Here is a 20073-nt window from a genome sequence, read left to right on the forward strand (position 1 = left end):
AAGCTGTTTGTTTCAAGTTTTGGGGCTTAGTTGAGAAGGATGGGAAATAACTGAAAATAAATCAAATTAGGACTGGAAACTAAATTTACCTGAAAAAATCCCGGCTCCATCACATTCACTCACTCAGCTCCTTGAATTCACTGTACATATTTGTAGTTGATGCTTTTTAAATTTACTTTCTAAGAAAAGTGATTTGTGTCTATTCTTTCAGATAACTATATAAATGATCAGAACCTTGCTAAGTAATGTTTGCCAAGTTCAAACATTACTTAAATTTAACCAAAATTGTACAAAACCATACAACAAATATATCATTATCCATTTACATAAAATGTAATGACTAGGCTTTCTGGCAAATAAAACTAGAGTGGTAAGGAAAAACTTTTAAGAGAACATACTTGTCCATCCTTTCACTGTTTTGTCTCCAGTGGGTCATGTCCTTCCTCCACCGGAGGTTTTCTTGACTGCCAAAAGCACTGCCAGATGGACTCCGCTCTAAATGATGGAGAAACATTATTTACTTTATTCAGTAGTGGTAAAAAGGTTGTGTTTACCCTGGGAAACATAACTTCTTTTGGCAGTAGCTTTATTTGATAATTGATAATAAGGTACACGTGTCTGTGGCTGTACACTGTAAGCTGTCTGTTAATTTCCATTTGAGCCAAGCAAACTGTTGCATTTTCTGAAGCTTAGCTGTTTTTTTTTTTTTTTGCAGGTCTTCCTACATGTGCATGTGGCGAAGTGTGTAGCCTCACCTAGCTGTCCCCTGCTGCGGCGCACCATTTCCTGCCTGGCGCCGATGCTGCCCAGTATGGCCTCCTCCAGCTTGGCCTTCATGTCTTTGGACTTCTTAAACGTTAAGCTGTTCATGCGCTCGAATGCCTTCTTTCCCTGCATGGTGAACACAACATGGGCCTTGTTTCCATGGAGAGCACAGTGAGTGAGAGGACAGAGAGCACACAGTGCGGGAAGTTACTTGCAGAACAGAACCAGCAAGCAAAGCAAGTTAGTAGCTAAAGCACACAGAAAGAAGAGCAAGCAGCAAAGATCCAGCACAGCAGGAAGTTTATCTAAAGTAAAACCAGAAACCAAACAGAAAACTGGAGCACAAAAAGCAGCAGATGATCATTTTAATCACCACAGTGGACAAAGCATGATGATGCTTTTGTTTATCATGTTTTGAAAAATGTACGACCATCTTTCACAAGAATACTGGAAAAGCAGCTATTGTCTATTGTTGCTTATGGTGTGGGATCTGTGTTGCACAAACTCGTATAAGTATTAGTGTGTCACATTTGTCGTGTCACTGATATGACGCTTTGTTTGGCGTGTGGGTTTAACCCAGACAGTGGCGTACCGCTCAGTGGAAACAAGGCATTGAAATACAAAAGAATTGATTGGTTGTACGGTGTTGAAATCCGGTTTTCATTCAGTATTTCCGAAGGATAATCAAAAAATTAACCTCATTCCATGGACATCTCAGCCCTCACATATAAATCCTACAGAAAACTTGAGGGGTGGGCTGGATAGACACATGTACAAGAGAGGAACCAGGACTGTGAAATATCTAGAGAAATTGTGCAAACAGCAATGGTCAAAGATCTCTCTCTGTATGCTTTAAACTTGTGAAACTTTAGATTACATGGTGTCCTGTTGGAAAAAGCGTGGTGTATAAAAATCTTTCAGCCGCAGTACCAGCAAAAGTAACACTGGTCGTTTTTGATATTTGTTTCCCAACATGTTTTTTCCTGACCAAATAAATGTACATAAATTACACTTTTCTAGATATTTCATGGCAAGTATATCCTACAGCAACAAAAGAATCATTTGTTTCAAAGCTTTTCTTAACCATCTTTAGAAAAGTAAATCTATCCATCTCATCAGGGATGCTACCTTGTACTCAAAGCAAGACACGCAGAGGTAGAGGAGATCCAGCAGGCGGTTGAGCTGAGACACAGACAGGTCTGTAAACCATTTCTGCAGCACCAGCTCGTCGGCGTTCTTCAAAACCCAGAGCAGACAGATCAGCAGACTGCGACTCGACTCGGCCGAGAAGCTCCCATGCTGGCGACCCGTCTGGAGAGATTTCCCAGATCAAATCACAGGGAGGAAAAACGACAACAGATGGGCACAAAATGTGGTCAGACACTTTAATTAACTTATACTGACTCGTTATGTCGCATAGCGAGGAGTAAACTACCTGCGAGTTCAGCAAAAAGCTACTTGGTCGGGACATTGGAGATGCGGTGGAGGTGCCAGCTATTGCCATGGCAACAGTCTGACTGATCATACTGTTGCCCTCTCCTTCTGCTTCTTCTCCCCCACTACCCACAGCCGTACCTTGGGGACAGCCGGGCCGACCCCACTGATTGTGCGACTCTAATGTTATAAAAAAAAATAATTACAAATGACAAATGATAAAAAAGTATAATATATAGCAATACAGAAAAATCCATTATAATTCTAAAAACATAATTTAAAAGCAAACGCACAATTTGCGTTAAACCTTGGTGGACGCAAAAGTACACAGTTTAAAAATAGCAAAAAAACATGAGATAAGGAAGGTTAGAGATTAGCAGGGAACATGATGTCAGGGGGTGCCATGCTTTGAAGCTCAACTGATAACCTTAAAGGGTGCAAGGTGTTGTTGCTATTTAAAGTCCAAATTCAACAGTTAAAATCCTATAGGTATTTGCCGTTTTGTCACATTCTGGTCCAAACAATTTAATTTGACTGCAGGAAAAGGAGACCAATACAAATATCCAAATTTCCCAAACAGATTGTTCCTTTCTAACTTTCTGGAAAGAGAAATCTGATAAAAATAAAAATAAAAAAAAGTAAGAGCTAAGTGCCCAGTGGTAACAGATTTGTTACATTTGACAAGAATAAATATGAAAATATTTTAGATTGATTAATATTCAGAAAGCCTGAAATGATCAAGCAGGATTAGTCCTGATTAGTCAAGTACTGACATAATTGTCAATTAATTTAGTAGCTGATTAATCATTAATTGGAGTAGACTCATAAAAAGGCCATATACTGAATGAAAATAGGATATTCAGAGAAGTAATTAAGCCAAAATAATTATATGAAAAGTCTGTACAATTTGAATTTAAGATTAAAAACACGTTTGTAAGTATATTTTATTCAAAACTCAAGTGACCTAGTTTTAGCCAAAATGCTGTGATATTACAATTCTGGCAGTATGATAGCATTTTTCATATTTATGAAGGGAATTGAATTATTTGTTTATTTCCATATTTTGATGTATTTCCTTCTATTGGCTAAAACAAAAAATCAGCAGTAATTTTTTTTATTGTATTAAATGATTGTCAGAATAATCAATAGATTATTTGATTACTAAAAATCAATTACTAAAATAATCGCTAGCTGCAGTTCTGACAGAGATCAGAACTGCAAAATTTCTTAAAATACTGCAAATAGATTTTTTTCCCTGCTCCTGAAATGCATCAAAAATAAAAACTTCCACTAATCTGCTAAATGACCAACTAGGATTTGTGTGAGATAAATATCAAAGGACCTCCAGTACAAAAAGGTCAAAATCTGAATGAGCAGGTCAGACATCAAAGAAAACTGAAAAAAAATCTGAAAGATTTGTTTGTAATTATAACACTGTTTTTTTCTGTTTCATCCCTGCAGTCTCAATCCTTGCAGAACTACTGTGAATTTGGAGAATGTTTCATGCCGTCATGGATTCACATAATTACTCTTAAATGAAAACTCCTGAACTCTACCTGTAAAATCATGGAGCTGCGGCAGCGTTTCCATAACAATTCCGATAAGAGGCAGGTAGAGCATAGCGACCCGAGCCTTGACCTCTGTGTCAGCATAACGAGGGTCAGAGTCATGGCTTGACAGGAGGTTGTGAACAACACTCACCACTTTCTTATGCAGGCCAAACATTCTGCAAACATTTAAACAAAGAGGACATGAATGTAGAGCATAAACAGAATCTATCCATTTTTATATCACCTTTACAAACATACTAACCCCTCATTGTCTGGGTCCAGTATAACAGAAAGCTCAGAGAGCACGAGCCCAGCCAGGTAATGTTGCTCTCTGAATGGGATAGAAAGCTCAAACATATTGGCTATCTTTTGGTCTTGGACGTGAGTGGAAAATCCAGAGCTCTGCTTAAGAAAAAGGCAACAATTATTATATGATTTGAGGCCAGTCAGACAGCAACTACCATAGTCTAAGTTTATGAAATTCAGAGTATCTGGCATTTGAGTGTTTCTGACTGACCTGTGAGGTTGCCGAGGACACTGATGGTGAAGGCGAGGCAGGTGGGGTTAGCAGACTGCAGGGCAGATTCAGGGTGACGTAGTGTTCATGACTACAAACGATTCTTAGAAAATCCAGCCGTAAAGATTCCAGAGTTGGGTTCTGCAAAGCATAGAGCTTTGTCGACACCTAAACAAAGAAAATTGAGAACAGGAATATAAATCTTCCAGCATGGTGAAGTGTGTTATTTAAGGTAAAAAGAATTGGAACATATGTAGTCAAAAGTTCATGTAACATCTAGAGCTGTGATCTTTCTTAAATATATTCAAAATGTGCAACAGCAATTTGATGGTCAGACTGTTTTCATGTTAGATTTTTGTGTGTTTCTGCATTTAAATTTCCAGTTCTCAAACTATTTTTAGCTTATTTTAAAGTAAAAACACAAACAAAATTACTCTGGATTTGGTAACACTTTATTTGAAGGGGGTTGAATAAGACTGACATGACACTGTCATAAACATGACATAACACATATCATGAACATTAATAAGCCTTCATGAATATTTATGACTGTTGTCATTATTCAACCCCCTTCAAATAAAGTGTTACCCTGGATTTGAATATATTGCTACTACAGTTAGGCTTTAAAACAGCAACCTGTGAAAGCAGGAGACCATAGGGAAGAAAAGGGATGGATGGAAAAATGAACTGGGAGAGAGATAAATTGTTAAACAAATGGCAAGCCAAAGCAGGAATTAATTGATGGATGGATGGATGGATGGATAGATAGATGGGTGAAGTAACACCTCACCTGTTTCCAATATGTCTTGATTAATGTGAAGACAAAGCCTCGGTCCATGACTGACAGCAAATCATTGAGGAAGAAGGCCAGGCTAGTGTTTATCCTCTCCACCAACTCCAGATCCTGAAAACATGACAAGTACAAACATATTTTTTATCTTAATTCATAAACAGTTGTAGGGTGTAATTATAGGGCCACCTACATTTGTTAGCAAACAAAACTAGACCAAACAAATATCAAAATTTCAATAATTATCTCTCTTACTTCCCAAACTGTTCTTGTGTAGGCAGGAAGTCTCTGAGTAACTAACTGTTGAAAAAACAAAATCCTACAAATCCCCTAGCTGATATCTCAAGAAACCCTACTTTTTGAGATATCAGCCGATATCACCAGAAGGTCTTCATTTACCTTCTGGAAACGAGAGACGATGTCTCCAGCAATGGTGCTGACCAGGGCTGTGATGTCATCCATAAAGCGCTCAGGAAATCGGTTTTTCCTTGGCGACTCCAAGCGCTCGGTAAAGTAAAGGTGGTGGATAATGCTCTTTACCTGTGGTGTTGGTTTTAAATGAAATAACATATGACACCATCATGTTTTTGCAAAAGGTAGTAATGAGGAAAAAACATGTCATGCACACATAATCTCCTACCATCAGTTCAAAGAAAAACCAGGCCTGTTGCAGAGCGCCCTCCCGAACACTTCCACTGCTCACCACCCACTGCAGGGCCAACTCCTCGTGAAAGAGCTGGGTGGCAAATTGGAAACATAAACATCGAGAGATGGAGGGGAGAGACAAGGATGGAGAAGGATACAACAAGCAACAGAGCCAGAGGAAGACAAAAGTAAGGACCCTGAAAAACTACAGCAGTTTTTCTGGCATAGATATGTAGTGGAGCTACACCTGCAGTCCCTTCTACAGCTGTTCCCTCCCCTAGTGAAGATGTGAAAAAAGCCTTAAAATAAATACATATTTCAGATTCAAATTGTAAAGACCAGAAAAATCAAAAGAGTGTTTGATTAGTAACTGCTTTGTGTGCTAGAGGTGAGCTCATGGGTGACGGCGGCCAATCAGAATGCCACATTTAAAACTCTGTAGCTTAGTTCTGTTTGACCAGTTAAGTTTAAAACATTGACTCAATAAAATAAAATGAAAAAAAAACTGTTCAGTTCAACTATAATAAAATAGTATCAGGATAACAAATTGTGGATGTATCTTTATGTTTAATCCCCATCACAGAGTTTGAGTGGCTGCTTATTTTCCCCTTTAACTCAGTTGTTGTCGTAAAGGCTCTGAACTGGCTCTAGCACCAGCCTGAATCAAAAATCTGAACCTCTCTAGTAGAAAATCGTTGTGTGTTGCTGTGGACCTTTCCCCTCTTATAAAAGGTTTTGAAAACTTTTGTGCATGTATTACTTTTAAGGCTCTTTAAACACATTTTACCATACTTACTATAAATATAGAGGGCACTAAAATACATGTAAAATAACATTTTGAAATTTAAGCACTTGATAAAGACTTTGATCAAACCTAACTTGCTAAAATTCAGGGGAAAAATGTTTTTATTATGTAAAGGAAAGGATCAAATTCAGTAAGAAAACTACATTCTGTAAAATACATAAGCAAAGGAATCATCCAGAAGGCATCTGAAGGTTTAGCGCTTCAATTCAGAAAATTGTTTTTAAACAGAGAGATTAAATAACCAAAGAATGATGACTGTGTGGGCTATAAATAAAATCGAGTTTCTATTTAGTGTACAGCATTTTACAGTGACACCTGACAATGCTATTTGAAAAGCTTTTATTGCTAACTAATTCCTACAAATGAATTTCCCCTACTGTAGATTCAACACTAATATTCAAGTGTAGTCTGGCTAACACACCAACTTTTGCCTGGCAAGTCTTCCCTAATTGTGTTCACAAAGACAAAAACGAGACAGAAAATATACCATAAATAATTGTTAAACCTAAGAAATGTTGGACTGTAGATTACACAACCTGACAGAATTTATTTTCATCTCAAACAGAAAAAATCTTTGAGTATCAAACGGCTTTAGAAAAGATTTTGTATACAATATTTATACATTTGCAAAAAAGAAGCAAAAGCAAAACAATGCAGAGATTGTTCTGACTGGAAAGACTTCCCAGACAATGTGATCACCTCACAGTCAGCTTTAGCCAGACTAAAAAAATAAAAAGTAAAACATTCAAACCCTCTTAAAATATCAACAAGAGGCAAAAGTATTGGTATACAGCATTCAACAAAAACAACACAAAAACCAAATACGACATCAACCAATCCAGAGGCACACATCCACAGACAGAACAGGTGAGGAGGCGGAGACAAGGAGGGCGGGATTGGCTCCTCCCCCAGTGCAAGTGGCTCTACCTTTTTAGTGGGTAACCGTCCTGTTAAAGTTTGCAAGAAACTGGCGCTCTCAGTGTGCGAAGACATGCGATTGCCACAGCGCTCCATGGCCTATGGGTGGGATGAATGGAACGGTGACAGCAAGATTAGTGGAGGAGCAACAAAAGTGTGGGGCCATTCCTCAGCACGTGAGCCGCTGGGACCGTGTGCTGGGTCACGCATTCCCCACATATACATGCACAAAACACACTTTTTTTGTGATTGTGTTGCTTTTCAGACATGAGGACACAAAACAATTAAGACACAGGACGGGACCACAACACCTAAATGTTGTGCCACTAAGCAAGAGGAACATTGGCTTGAATGCCCTACGGTAGAAATGCAAAATGGCTGCATACAAGTGTCTAAGTGACATTTTTCTGAGGTAGTCATTGTGATGATGCACCATTCTGCATCTCTGTAGGTTATTACAAGAATGAATAGACGTTACAATGACAAACACTGACACACTAGCCTACAATGTCTGGGGTTTATTATACTTCAGCAGTGCATTTCAAAAGTAGTCATGCCCCTTGTACTTTTCAACATTTGGTGACATTATAACCACAAACTTAAATTGATTTCTTTGCTTTTTATGTTACTGATCAATAATTTAAATAAATAATTTGCTTTGATCTAAAGAATTTTAAGGTAACTGTAACTGTATCTATAGGGGTTATTGCCTGCTAAAGTCTCAAGTCTTCAGGACTGCCCAGTATTTATCACTATTTCCAAATCATGATGCTGCCAACACCATGTTTCACAGTGGTAATTGTGTATTAAGGGTGATGTGCAGTGTTAATGGCTAAAACAAACACAAGCCCTTAGACTATACATCTAATTATCTGTGCCATTTGAATTTAGTCATTTGGCAGGTTTTTATACTCATTTCTCAAATTTTTATGCTTTGCCTTTGTGAAGCACTTTCTAGTAACTTCCTGTGAAAATTGCTAGTAAAAAAATTATTGACTTGAGGTGTTAGTTTTCCTGGAAACATAGTATTTTGCTATTCATCTTAATTCACATGTTTATGAAAGCAAACCATTCGGACCAAAAAAGTGAACCAAAGGACTTTCCTGGTGAACACTGCATTGTGTTTTTATGCCAGCAGTTTGTAATTAGTAAAGAAAGCCACACAAGTCATGGTCATTGCTTAATTTGGACAGAAATGATTGGGGAAAGACAGAGCACAGACCTGGAAAGTAAACAAACTTGAAAGTCCTCAGTGCTACATTTCTGTTGTGCACATTTGTGCTGTTATTACAACTGCAAAACCATTATGAATGTCAAGAGCAGCTCATTTGTTTCACAACATGATATTTCAAATTTTGGAATGGCGTCAGCAAACGTGAGCTGCTAAGTGAAGGAGACCAGGCGTCGCTTTGATCCATAAGAGAGCAGCTGGCAGGAGAATCGGAAATCAGAAAACTGCGAATCAGGTACAATTCCAGCACAATTAGTATATGCAGCTCTGCCTAAAGTCCAAAAAGATGCACATTTCCTGTAATAGGTCAGATTGAGGCTGGTCTATATTCACAACTAGCCCTGTCGCGATAAACGATAAATCAATTAAACCTATCGACCTCATTTTAATTATCGGCTTTATGAGTGTATTCACACCTGTCCAAAAGGTCCAGACCAACGGGGGACATGACCTGTGGTTTGTTTAAAGCAGACCAAATGCGTCAGGTGTGAATACACCATTGACCAAATGGCAGGGGGCAGCACTGCATGGTGCTTCACCAACGCCTGCAAGGTCTATTGTCTCACACCTCAAGACCCTACTTAAATGTTGCTATGTTTGGGAAGAGGGGTGGGTGCCAAGGCACCAACAGCAGTCCAATTGGGGGCAGCTGCCCAACTGGCCCCTGTGGTCCCACCAGTGTGTCGCTTTACATCTTTGTGGCATATTATTGGAATTTTGGATTGTGGGTTATTGGAATGTCTAAAGCTTGGGATATTGTTTTATAATCTAATAGTGCCTTAAAATATTCCAATGCTGTGCTCTGGACTGTCTGTTCTATACCTCAGGCTTCATGATGCCATTTGGTCACTAATGTTTTCTAACAAATGTCTAAGGTATTTACAGAACAGCTGCATTTATACTGAGATTAAATTATACCCTGGTGGACAAGTGTTAAATAATTTGGTGACTACTGAAAGCAGGAGGTTGCACTGGATTTAATTTGGAGCATCAGAGTAAAGAGGGATAAAATACAGTGATGTTTGTGGTTACATATGATAAATTGTAGAAAAGTTAAAGGGGTATGAATAATTTTCTGAGGCAAATTTAGTGGGTAAAATAGAGTACTTATAATTTCATAAACAAACACAATACTACCTTCGGAGTCTTATTAGGTGAACATTTTAAGTAACAATCCCTATGTCATATAAAACTTGAAATGAAACAGGACTAAACCTTAGATGAAAATGTGTGGCAAGAAGCTCACATGAGTTGATACACATTCACACTCACCAATACAAAAATCTTAATAGACAAAGTGAATAGAAAATATAGGGTGAGTCGAGTCATGCAAGTGAAGGAAAGGAGACAGAGAGCAAACAACAAACTGGCATGACGATTGAGATAAATTCTAACACTACTCTTTTTCTTCCCCATCAAAAAAATAATGTGAATGAAATCTTTATAGTTGGAAGATCATGTTTCTGTTAAATTTTTGAGCAATGTCTAATTATTGTGTTAAGACCAATGATGAAATAATGAAAAGAAAGAAATGGAGAATTCTAGTCCCAAATCAAAACTGGCTTTTGGATATCTGAGTCTACATGATTTTCATGCAAGTAAAAGAAGAAAAAGAGAGGCATTAGATGCGAGAAGCAAAGAGTCTTGATATCTGAAACCTTTTTCATAATTGGCAGCAACATGAGTCTTCAGTGATCCAATCACAATTCATCAAAAATTATGAGAAATTAACAATTTATCTCACTTATTGTTAGCCTTTTCTAAAATGAATGGTTAAATAAAAATAATTCCTTCATATTTTTATTGGAATAATCCATACTTTCCAAACTGAAAAAAAATAATAAGCTTTCCTTTTTTACTTCATTAGTGGGTGATAGTTTGTTCGTTTTCAGCAAGTAGCGCAAAAATTACAATACTTATATCTAATATGTTGAACTTAATTTTTCATGTGGCAAACAATGTATAACAGCCACATGAATGCAAAAACTTTGTTAAAATGAAATGTGTATGTATGGGACACAAACTTTTTCTGTTATAACAACCCAATGTAACCATGTAGTAAGACGTTAGTACATCACATCAATACAGCTAAAATAATCTCAACACTTTTGAATATGGTCTGATTTCACGTCCTGAGATGTCGATTTATTGTCGGATCACTGAAAACAAATATTAATGCCATTTTTGAACAAGGTCTAGGATGAAAGGGAGGTCATGGAGGCGGCTGTGACTCCCATGAGTGAAATCATGGAAGGATTGTGGTTTAAAGATTAGGAAAATGCTGTAATATTCTAAAGTATTGGTCTTTTATGTCGCTTTTAAACATTATACATGACTTTTTATATGGAGTGCCAAAAGTGTCACAATGTCATAAATGAACATTTAAATGAGTAAATAATTTAAATTTTAATAAAAAATAACAATCATGAAAATAATAAAAACATAAATAAATATATAATAAATAATGCAACTAATTCCATATAAAATTAATTCACTAAAGTTAGAAACCATCCTATGTTTCTAGGCTATTGCTGCAGTGAACCATGAAGGTCAGTGTTACTCTCATTTAGATTCTTCACATCTGATTTAGTCATTTGCACAGAATGTTAACTTTACACCAGTTATATCTGACCAAAGCAGTACTGACTCCATCCACTGCATTTGATGAGTAAAGCAGACATAAAAGAATTAATTCATAATGTCTTGTAATCTATGACCATGAAATACTTACAAGGATTCTGCAAATTTCAAGAAGTTTAACTGAAGTCTTTGAGTCCATTTTTAAGATCCTTTAGATCCTAGACCTATATGCCTCATATTATATAATTTAAAAGAAAATTAAATTATTTAGAATAAGAATAAACTTTATAGGCCAAGCTTGTACACATAAATAAGGAATACGACTTGGGTTCCATGTTGCTCTCAATGTATGGACATTTTCAATATAAATATATAAAATTTCAAGGGAAATAACTTTTTTGTTTTGTTCTGTTCTTGTAAATCATACTAAAGTCATTGCAAACTTGGATAACTATTTTCAATAAAACTAGATTGCCAAATTGACCTACAGTATATTTGACCATAACGGTGGTAGTTGTGGGCATTAGGAAACCGTACATGAATAGCTAAAATCTGTGAAGACTTAACACCATCTCTAAGTCATAAGCATATGACAGCCTATTTTAATATTTCAATCAACAAATATATGTTAATATGATTTAAAACGCACCGTGGAAACTGTCTTCATACTACCATGCAAAAACATCCACATTCTACCTTATTTTGGCTCATGGACGTACAGCCAATCAGCACCAAGGAAAACAAATGGCGCTCCTGGATTGGCTGCTTTGCAAACGCCAGCTAATGATCTCCAGTAGCATTGCTGCAAGGTATTTTACTTTCTCCGGTTCTATTTTCTTTGGAATATTTTACACATGTTTTAGCTATTCATTACATATGGCACTTTTGGACCTCTACAGTTTTAGACTCCTTAGTTTTGTCATATGTAGTAAACAGTGGTTGACAATGAAAGTAATGTGACTTAAGAATATTGTAAGCATTTTATAACAGAGTTTGAAACTACAATGTATTTATCAGCACTTTTCTGTGACCATCAGCAACAACAATAGACCAAAACTTCAAATATTCCAGTATCCATTCAGTGTGAATAAGGTTGTTCTTGTAGTGAGGCAAAGTGAAGGACGGGGCATTCATAAAACCACCTGCATGGTTTCTGGAGCGGACCCAGGGCTGGATCCCCAGGGGGCACTACAGCCCATGGTGTGCACCCACGAGTTGGAGCGGTCTAAGCCCTATGGGTGCCAAGGTCAAAGGACACAAGGCAGGCAGGAGGCAAGGGAACAAGCGAGCAGCACGGGGGGGAAGGAGGAGGGAAGGAATAATGACAAGTTAAAGAGGTTCAAAAGTCATGACTGCCGGAAGATGCCAAAGGCCCCCAAAAAGGTTAACTGTCAGTAAATTAAGATTAAAATCATCACCACAGAGAAGCAAGGCTGAAATGTACTTCATAAATGTACTTCATATCCCTTTCACTATGAGCACAAATAAAACGAGGTTTAGTTAAATATTAGCAGAAAGTGGGAGATTTATCAATAAAGGGCTGCATCCATCACAATGGTTACAAGAAAGCAAGACTGTTAAAAAAGCACATTCAATCATTCACTCACTGAGTAAAAAAAAAAGGTTTAAAGTGGGAAATCTCAAATGATACAAGTCAAAATGCATGAGAACAGATAAATACAATGAAATAAAATACCAAAGAAATCCAATAAAAACATGAATGGAACCATTTGTCATTGCTTTAAAAATATGTCACTGACAATATTTACTGATATGTGTGAAAGAAGAGGCTCTGTAAGCTTTTTAGATGTGTCTGTCAGTGACAGGTTGTTGTTACAACGGTTAGAGATAAGATGTTCAATTTTATGTTTGCGGATTAGCCATACAGCTCACATGGTGACAACATCCCAGCTGGGTCATGGTGCACATGGAGGCCTCAGCGTCATGTAGGTTAGGAAGTATAGATCCATTTCACCTACCTTTTGGGGTCAGGCTACTTCCCTAATCAATGAGTTATTAGACTGTAAAAATGCTAAGTAATTAACCATAGTATTTAGCAGCAATGTAACATTTTTATTAAGGGTTCCTCCTCTATACTGTCTAAGAAACCTGACATATGAAAGAAGTTAAAGCCATTTTTGACCCTCTTACCTTGCTTCCGATTATGGAGCGAACTTCATCGTCGGGAGAGGTGGGCGTACCGGATATGTCAGGGTTACTGTTGCTCAGGCTACGGGAGCGACTGAGGTTGAGGCTGGCTGGTCGAACAGCTGAGCGAGCCATGGTGGCGTAGTGAACCGAACCGCCCAACCCTCCAGGACCTACAACATAGCACAAAGGGAGACATTGGATGTGACGAGTAGGGTGTGTGAGGAGGTGGCACCACAGCAAACCATAAGGATGCAAGTCTATAAATTCTAATAAAGCTCGATAGACATTTTTCAAGTCAGTAATCCATACTTTCCATCACTTAAATCTACAAAGAAAAGGGGGTTTTATGCAAAATCAACTTATTTTGACACCTGGTGGAACAGCAAGTAAACTGAGATTATTATACAAACTACAATGTTCCAAAGAGCAGTTGTCAGCGGCATAGAGACAAATTGTGATGATATGATGAAAGGGGAGTGTCAGAAAGGTTAGGAGGTTCTTAAAGAGACAGAAGCCAATTTCAAGGAGTCAGGTACAGCTATGATATAAAGTCAAATTTCTTTTAACTTGTTTTAGATATATACAGCAATTTTATAATAAGGTCACACTGACTGTGGTATAAAATGGCACCGTTTGCTTGGAAAATACATAATACCCCCATTAAAACATTTTAATTACAAATAAAGAAATTTTCCAATGAACCTATGATGCATATACATTCAAATATGAAAGAAAAACAATATTTCAAACAAAGTCGATCAGGAGGAAACCGTCAAAAAAACAAGTGGATGGGTGGATGGATTTTTCACAATTTTTCCGTGAGCACTTGATATGGAGCTGGATTTAAAAATGTGTCTTAAAAAACAGAAAAATCAAAATTAAAATAGTCTTAGGTGAAGAGATGACGATATTTACGTGAAAAACTGCATATTACATTGTAGAGTAATGGATCATATATACCTGTTGAAGATGAGTTGTTGTCTGTGTTGGGCAGGCAGAAGACAAAATGGATGTGGAAGGAGGGAAAAAGTCAATAGGTAAAAAAAAAAAAAAGAAATGGAAGAGAAATTAAGGCAGGCGGGTCTGGTAAAAGACGAGCAGTGAGGGTGAGCCGGAAAATCAATCCAGTTAACAAAACAAGGTGAAAAAAAGATCAGGAATAAGGATGGCGTAAAATTAAAAGTGTTGGCTGTAAAATACCTGGTGATGGCGAGTTGGGATCTGTGCTGGGTAAGCGGAAGACGTAGTGGATGTAAGAGGACAGCAGGCTGTTGCGGCCATGCATGTCCTGGCTGGTGTCCAGGTACTTGTGAAGTCGATTCACTACAGATGCCATTACCTCGAAGGATGCTTGACCTAGATTCACTGAAACACACAAAGCATTAGAGCTTTCACTGTAAAACCGAATGCACCGGAACAGAAAAGTACCATTCATTCAACGTGGCCATCTCTTTCAGTGTTCAGAACACACGTAATCCAGAATCATACCGATCTGTCCAGCGATGACTGGCGGCCGAACTACGAGCAGCACCAATTTGTCAAGAAGAAGGTGAAGGAATCGAACCACCGGCTCCAGCTGAGCAGAGTTGAGTGCTGCGATGCTGGACTTCAGCTCGGTCTCAAGGTTGTTTTCCATGATGCGCATATCTCCAATCCTGACCGGAAACACATGCTCATCCAGGGCATGCACCAAGGCAAAAAACTTGTCCAGGTACTGGTCCTGAAAGAGAGGGGGACAAGCATGAGAAATGTTTTGCTGATGTATTGCTAATAAATTGACAAAAAAAGATAATGAAAAAAAGGAAAAAAAAAACAAATGGGTAACTGGAGATGCACCAACAATTAGGCAATTTATTGTTTGGCTATTTTAAATTGGTGATTCTCCAGATGGAGTATAAAAATCTGATGTTTTCCCAATCAGTGAATGCACTGTACTTGAAGCTCAACCAAATTGTGAAAACAGCATCCTACAGTGTGGAAGTTGTCACTGAGGTTGTCACTCTCACAGACAGGTTGACTTTTAATCTTCTGTAAAAAAAAATGTGTAATATAATCTTTGGGCTGTTTTTCATGAATCATTGTTTCAATTCCACAATAAAGTAAAAATAAAGTATTTTGTTATTTAAAGAAGAGAAAATAGGAAAAAAAAATAGAATCAACAGGTCAGAGCTTTACAAACTTCCTGATCAAAATTTCTGACTAGTGCTTCTCAAATAGTACCTGAAACAATTTAAATACAAGTTGTACAATAATATCCATGTTTTAAAGTTGACTCATCGAGTGAAAACTGAAAAACGAACTTTACCACAAGAACATGTGGGAATCTAACAACTCCAATCTCTCCCAAGAGCAGTGATTTATGAGCACATTAGCTGCAGTGCGGCTTCTAAGCCCCACAGTCAAGTCTCCAAACAGCAGCTGATCCGGAGATGGAGTAGACCTCAGTAAATTGCTGGCAAGGTAACACTTAGGTATTATTAAAGTAGTATTGGGAAGGAATTATGGAGTTAAAATGGAAAAACAAGACTTCAATTTCTTTTTAATTCAAAATGATTACCGATGCAAAAGTTATGCCAGCAAACAAAGAAGTAGTTCTTTATTCAGAGGAGTTATTTTGTACTTATTAATAACCTACGTCAAAATATAAGCAGATAAAACAAACAAATGAGAGGGTGAGAGAGTTAATCTGAAAAAGTTACTAAACTCTACTAGATTTTCTGAAGGTGCAGCATGAAGTAATTTTACCTGTGTGTGGATAGTTGAAACAGCCGCCAGTTCCACATTAAACACTCCTCGATGGTTGTCTACCCACTTCATTCCTGGGAGGGGAACCTGAAATATAACAGAGAAAATATTGGGATGGGAAAGAGTGAACAAATGAGATCTGTTCATTCTATAAGAGATTATAACTGAAGGCCAGTCAAAGGTACATAACAACAACGCAGCTAAAAATAAACTCTTGTTGGAGATGATTAGAGATCTGTATCATTTTTTTTTAAGGCATTTTAATATTTATGCACTTTTAATATGGGTTTCTCACTTTTTAAAGATTTACTCATATCTACAAAAATCTCTGAAGAAAGAAGATATAAAATAATATCTATTAAAGAGGTTAAACTTTCACCTTTAATTGGAATTGGCTGACATCACATAGATTGTGTTCATTTAATGTCACACTCACTGTGAGACCTATAAACATGCTATTAGGTTTAACAGGACATTGCATACAACCTTACTGTGTTTACTATATTTATATGTAAGAAATAACACACTATTTTAGCAGATCTTACATCTGGAGAGAGAACAGAGTAGGACTGTGGTGGCTTTTCAAGAGATACAGGCAGGCAGAAGTGTCCTGTTCTCAGACGGCCATTCTGTAACATGGGGATCCACTGCAGAAGGAAAACATACATGGATTTTTTTCATCACTAGGTGTAAACTTGCATTCGTTCAAGCATGAGATCCGTGTTTTTAAGAGTACTGTTGTGGTTTCACCTACCGTGTACCCCACAGGGGTCTCCAGTGGTGTGTTCTGCTTCTGCTGGCAGCTGACGTGGTAAAACGTGAAGAGAATGTGGTGGTGGTCTGAAAGGGAGGCAGGCAACTTGATCTTCACCTCGTCATGGAAGTCAGGGGATCTTCAGACATTAAGGACAAATGTTAAAATGTCTTTAAAAATGTGCATGTTGGACACTTGACATTGTCAACTTACAAAAATATTGTTAGTCGATCATTCATTCATTTTTGACATTTATAGTACTGCAGTAGAGAGGCCCTTGTTTGCTGCATGAATAAATTGATTAATTTACCAATATATAAAAAATCAATCGTCATACTCATTAACACAAAACAAGAGTTAACAGCCTATTATGTTGTTTGGCTGTAGCAGAAAGGACTTACCAGGTTTTCCCAGGGACCACTCACAGATTCAACTCTACTTTACTGGTCAACCCACAAATGAATTTTCTTAACAAATCTGTCATTTATATCTCAATCAATTTTATTTAAAGTCAACAAATAAATTGAAGTCGCTATGTGATGAAAAAAGACCAGTTATATAACAAGTCACAATTAACTTCTGCTGAATTCTTTACGGTCCCAAAGGAGGAAACTCTCTGCAGGCCCAAGCTCAGAACAACCAAACACTACAACAAGCATTCAGTATCAACAAATACACTGGAACTGACTGGAAGGGAAATGTTTAAAAGAGGTCATAGCTGGGCTCTCATTTCTCATGGACAAAATTATTTCAGTTCAGAAAAAGACGAAATTTATTCTTTTTTTATTGCTACTGAAAATTACTGGGCAGAACTTAGGTCAAACAGGCTTAAATACAGCCACAATAGAGCAAACTTTTCAGATGTAACAATTCTTATTTAAAAGAACCGCACACTTCAGTTAAACAGTCTATTTCTTTGTCTGCTCTTTTTTGTTAAGCACCGTTTCAGGCTGTGATGAAGACAATGGGAGCAAAACAATCATGATACTGCAATTAAAAATAAAAGGTTCTGAATCTTTTTAGATTAACACACTCACCTGTTGTGGTACACAACTGCAGTGTAGGCCTCTTTATAAAAATCTGCACAACTTGACTTCCCAAATATGACCTGAAGGATAAGAAGCAATAATGTCACAACAATAAGTATAAAAGCCAAGAGCTTCGCAAAAAAGCAAAATTCCCAACTTAACAACACTGTCATAATTAATCAAATGTAACATTCTCTGGAGTGGCTTAACTATTCTTTTAGATAATGGCATACCGGCATTGCATTGCTTGGATCCTCTCCATTCATAAATTGCACTTTGACTGTGATGTTGCGAGCAGAGCCCTGCCGGTTGGCAAAGTTAAGACTCTGAGGGTTAACATACAGCAGATTCCTGAAAGGAAAGAATCCAGCACATTAGACAGTAATTTACACAGAACCCAAGAGTCACCATAAGTTCATTAAAGAAAAATGCATTTCAAGTAGGTAAGTTGTGCAAAAATACTGGATCACGATTTTTTTAAAAAATTTTTACAGTAATATCTTAGTTTTATTTTAATTTCTCTATCCAAAAACATAACCCTAAAGGCAAACACAACCCAGAATTTAGCCAACAGTATTAGGAAAAACAATTTTATTCAAAAAAGTGACAAGACTTCATGCTAGCTTTTACTTTCAAGGAAAAACAGGCACTTTTAGGGAGTGCTTGACCCATTTATCTTAAAATGTAACAAAAGAATTCAAGAATTGATTGATGTAAGGCCAAAGGTCACACTGTTGCATAAGCCATGCTCTGATTGGCAAATATGGGAGGCTCGGCCAGTCAAAATGTCGATGTACAGTAGACGAATAATCCTCAGGAAAACTATCATTCAGCTACATTTCTACAAAGCAGAAAATAAAATATTAAACCTACATTTTTGTATCTTTTAATTCTACATTTGTTAGCCTGAAAACTACTGTAATTTTCCTTTTTTCTCTGCCTACTTGACAAAAAAAAAACAGTAAGTGGCAAAATATATAAATCACAGGAAGCAAAACTAAACTTCAGTTGAGTCACAAAGGCTGGTTGTGACACAGTGGGGGAGAAGGCGGCGGCCCCACTATAGGAAGTGTAAAATAGCTTGGGGTTTGCTGGCTAACCACAATCACGTAATCAGTCCTGGGGGGGATCGACCCACAGAGACAACAGCTGGAACCACAACCAAGAAAGGAGTGTGGGAATCTCTGTCTCATAACTACAATTTTACTTATTTTTCTCTAAAATATTCCTCTTACATGAGCAACAGCCGTGGCTGCTTTGAAGTAGGTCATTGACCTTGAACTGCAGTAGACTTCGACATAATTTTGCTGTGGCAAAGTTAAGCTATCAATAAGGGCAAATAGAGTCAACCATGATTGGTCCATTCATCTCTTCAGATTCAGCTTAAGTTAATAAGTACACAAAGGAAAGTAAACTTTGCTTTGCCAGTCCTTTTCGCTGAAAAAAAAAAACAACAATCAACATTTGAATTTGCAATGGAGCACGAGTGTGTGAACGGCTTGTCAGCTCCAGACACGAAGACTCCACTAGACCTACTTAAATTTAAGTTCTCAAGTCTTTTGTTATACTAACCTTTATGGTCCAGTGGAAAATAATAAACTAGAACCAGATTTGAGCTGATGATCAGATTCTTGGCACATTTATCCAGCTTTTGGTCGCCAGAAGAAGAAGAAAAAAAGTTTTTAATCAATTCTTCATTACTGGGAACTGAGGTGATCCAGCCTCAAAATCACAAATAACACAAGAGCTCATCAAGATGGCTGTGCGGGATTTTAAGATGTACTGTCACTGCCAGAGTGCATAGCGGCAGAGCGCTGCAATAAATTAGTCAGTGCAGATAAACTATTTGGTTTGTTGCATCACTATGCCTGAGATTTAGGAATCCACCACTGGGATTGTTTACGATATGGGGGTACAGAACTGCATTATTTTTTGCCCCAGCAGCTCGTGTCTGTAGGCTGAAGCTTCTCTGGAATCAGCTGCTTTCTGCTGAACTTTGCCTCCCAGCACCAAAGTGAATATAAAAAACTGACCACACAATGATGGTTATTGGTATGGGCAAAATTTGTGAAACCTTTACTTTATTATGAGAGCCAAAAACTGGTTTTGAGCAAATAGCAAGGGGGCTTGCTCAAAGCGCCAGCATTCCAAGATCAACAA

The 20073-nt window shown here is 37.6% G+C and overlaps 1 protein-coding gene across 27 annotated transcripts in view; it reads right to left on the reverse strand.

Annotated features, from left to right (window-relative positions):
• The window catches only part of dock7 (dedicator of cytokinesis 7), a 49055-nt gene that overhangs the window by 12349 nt on the left and 16633 nt on the right, over positions 1–20073 (reverse strand). For 8 of the 27 annotated variants that reach the window (XM_016670835.1, XM_016670832.1, XM_016670827.1 and 5 more), the window contains exons 15-35: positions 18147–18264; positions 17923–17993; positions 16886–17024; positions 16677–16778; positions 16132–16218; positions 14875–15106; positions 14587–14751; positions 14347–14367; positions 13387–13556; positions 12378–12467; positions 7434–7523; positions 5697–5792; positions 5456–5596; positions 5057–5170; positions 4267–4434; positions 4012–4154; positions 3756–3925; positions 2201–2379; positions 1894–2076; positions 756–915; positions 399–495 (exon numbers count right to left, since the gene is read on the reverse strand). In XM_016670835.1, the coding sequence (XP_016526321.1) occupies positions 399–495; positions 756–915; positions 1894–2076; positions 2201–2379; positions 3756–3925; positions 4012–4154; positions 4267–4434; positions 5057–5170; positions 5456–5596; positions 5697–5792; positions 7434–7523; positions 12378–12467; positions 13387–13556; positions 14347–14367; positions 14587–14751; positions 14875–15106; positions 16132–16218; positions 16677–16778; positions 16886–17024; positions 17923–17993; positions 18147–18264 (2736 nt within the window). The remainder of the gene's footprint in view (positions 1–398; positions 496–755; positions 916–1893; positions 2077–2200; positions 2380–3755; positions 3926–4011; positions 4155–4266; positions 4435–5056; positions 5171–5455; positions 5597–5696; positions 5793–7433; positions 7524–12377; positions 12468–13386; positions 13557–14346; positions 14368–14586; positions 14752–14874; positions 15107–16131; positions 16219–16676; positions 16779–16885; positions 17025–17922; positions 17994–18146; positions 18265–20073) is intronic. The other 19 variants (XM_016670838.1, XM_016670837.1, XM_016670830.1 and 16 more) reach the window with 12 other exon arrangements.

Source organism: Poecilia formosa, unplaced genomic scaffold, assembly GCF_000485575.1.
Source record: "Poecilia formosa unplaced genomic scaffold, Poecilia_formosa-5.1.2 Scaffold38, whole genome shotgun sequence".
In the NCBI taxonomy this organism is placed as follows: domain Eukaryota; kingdom Metazoa; phylum Chordata; class Actinopteri; order Cyprinodontiformes; family Poeciliidae; genus Poecilia; species Poecilia formosa.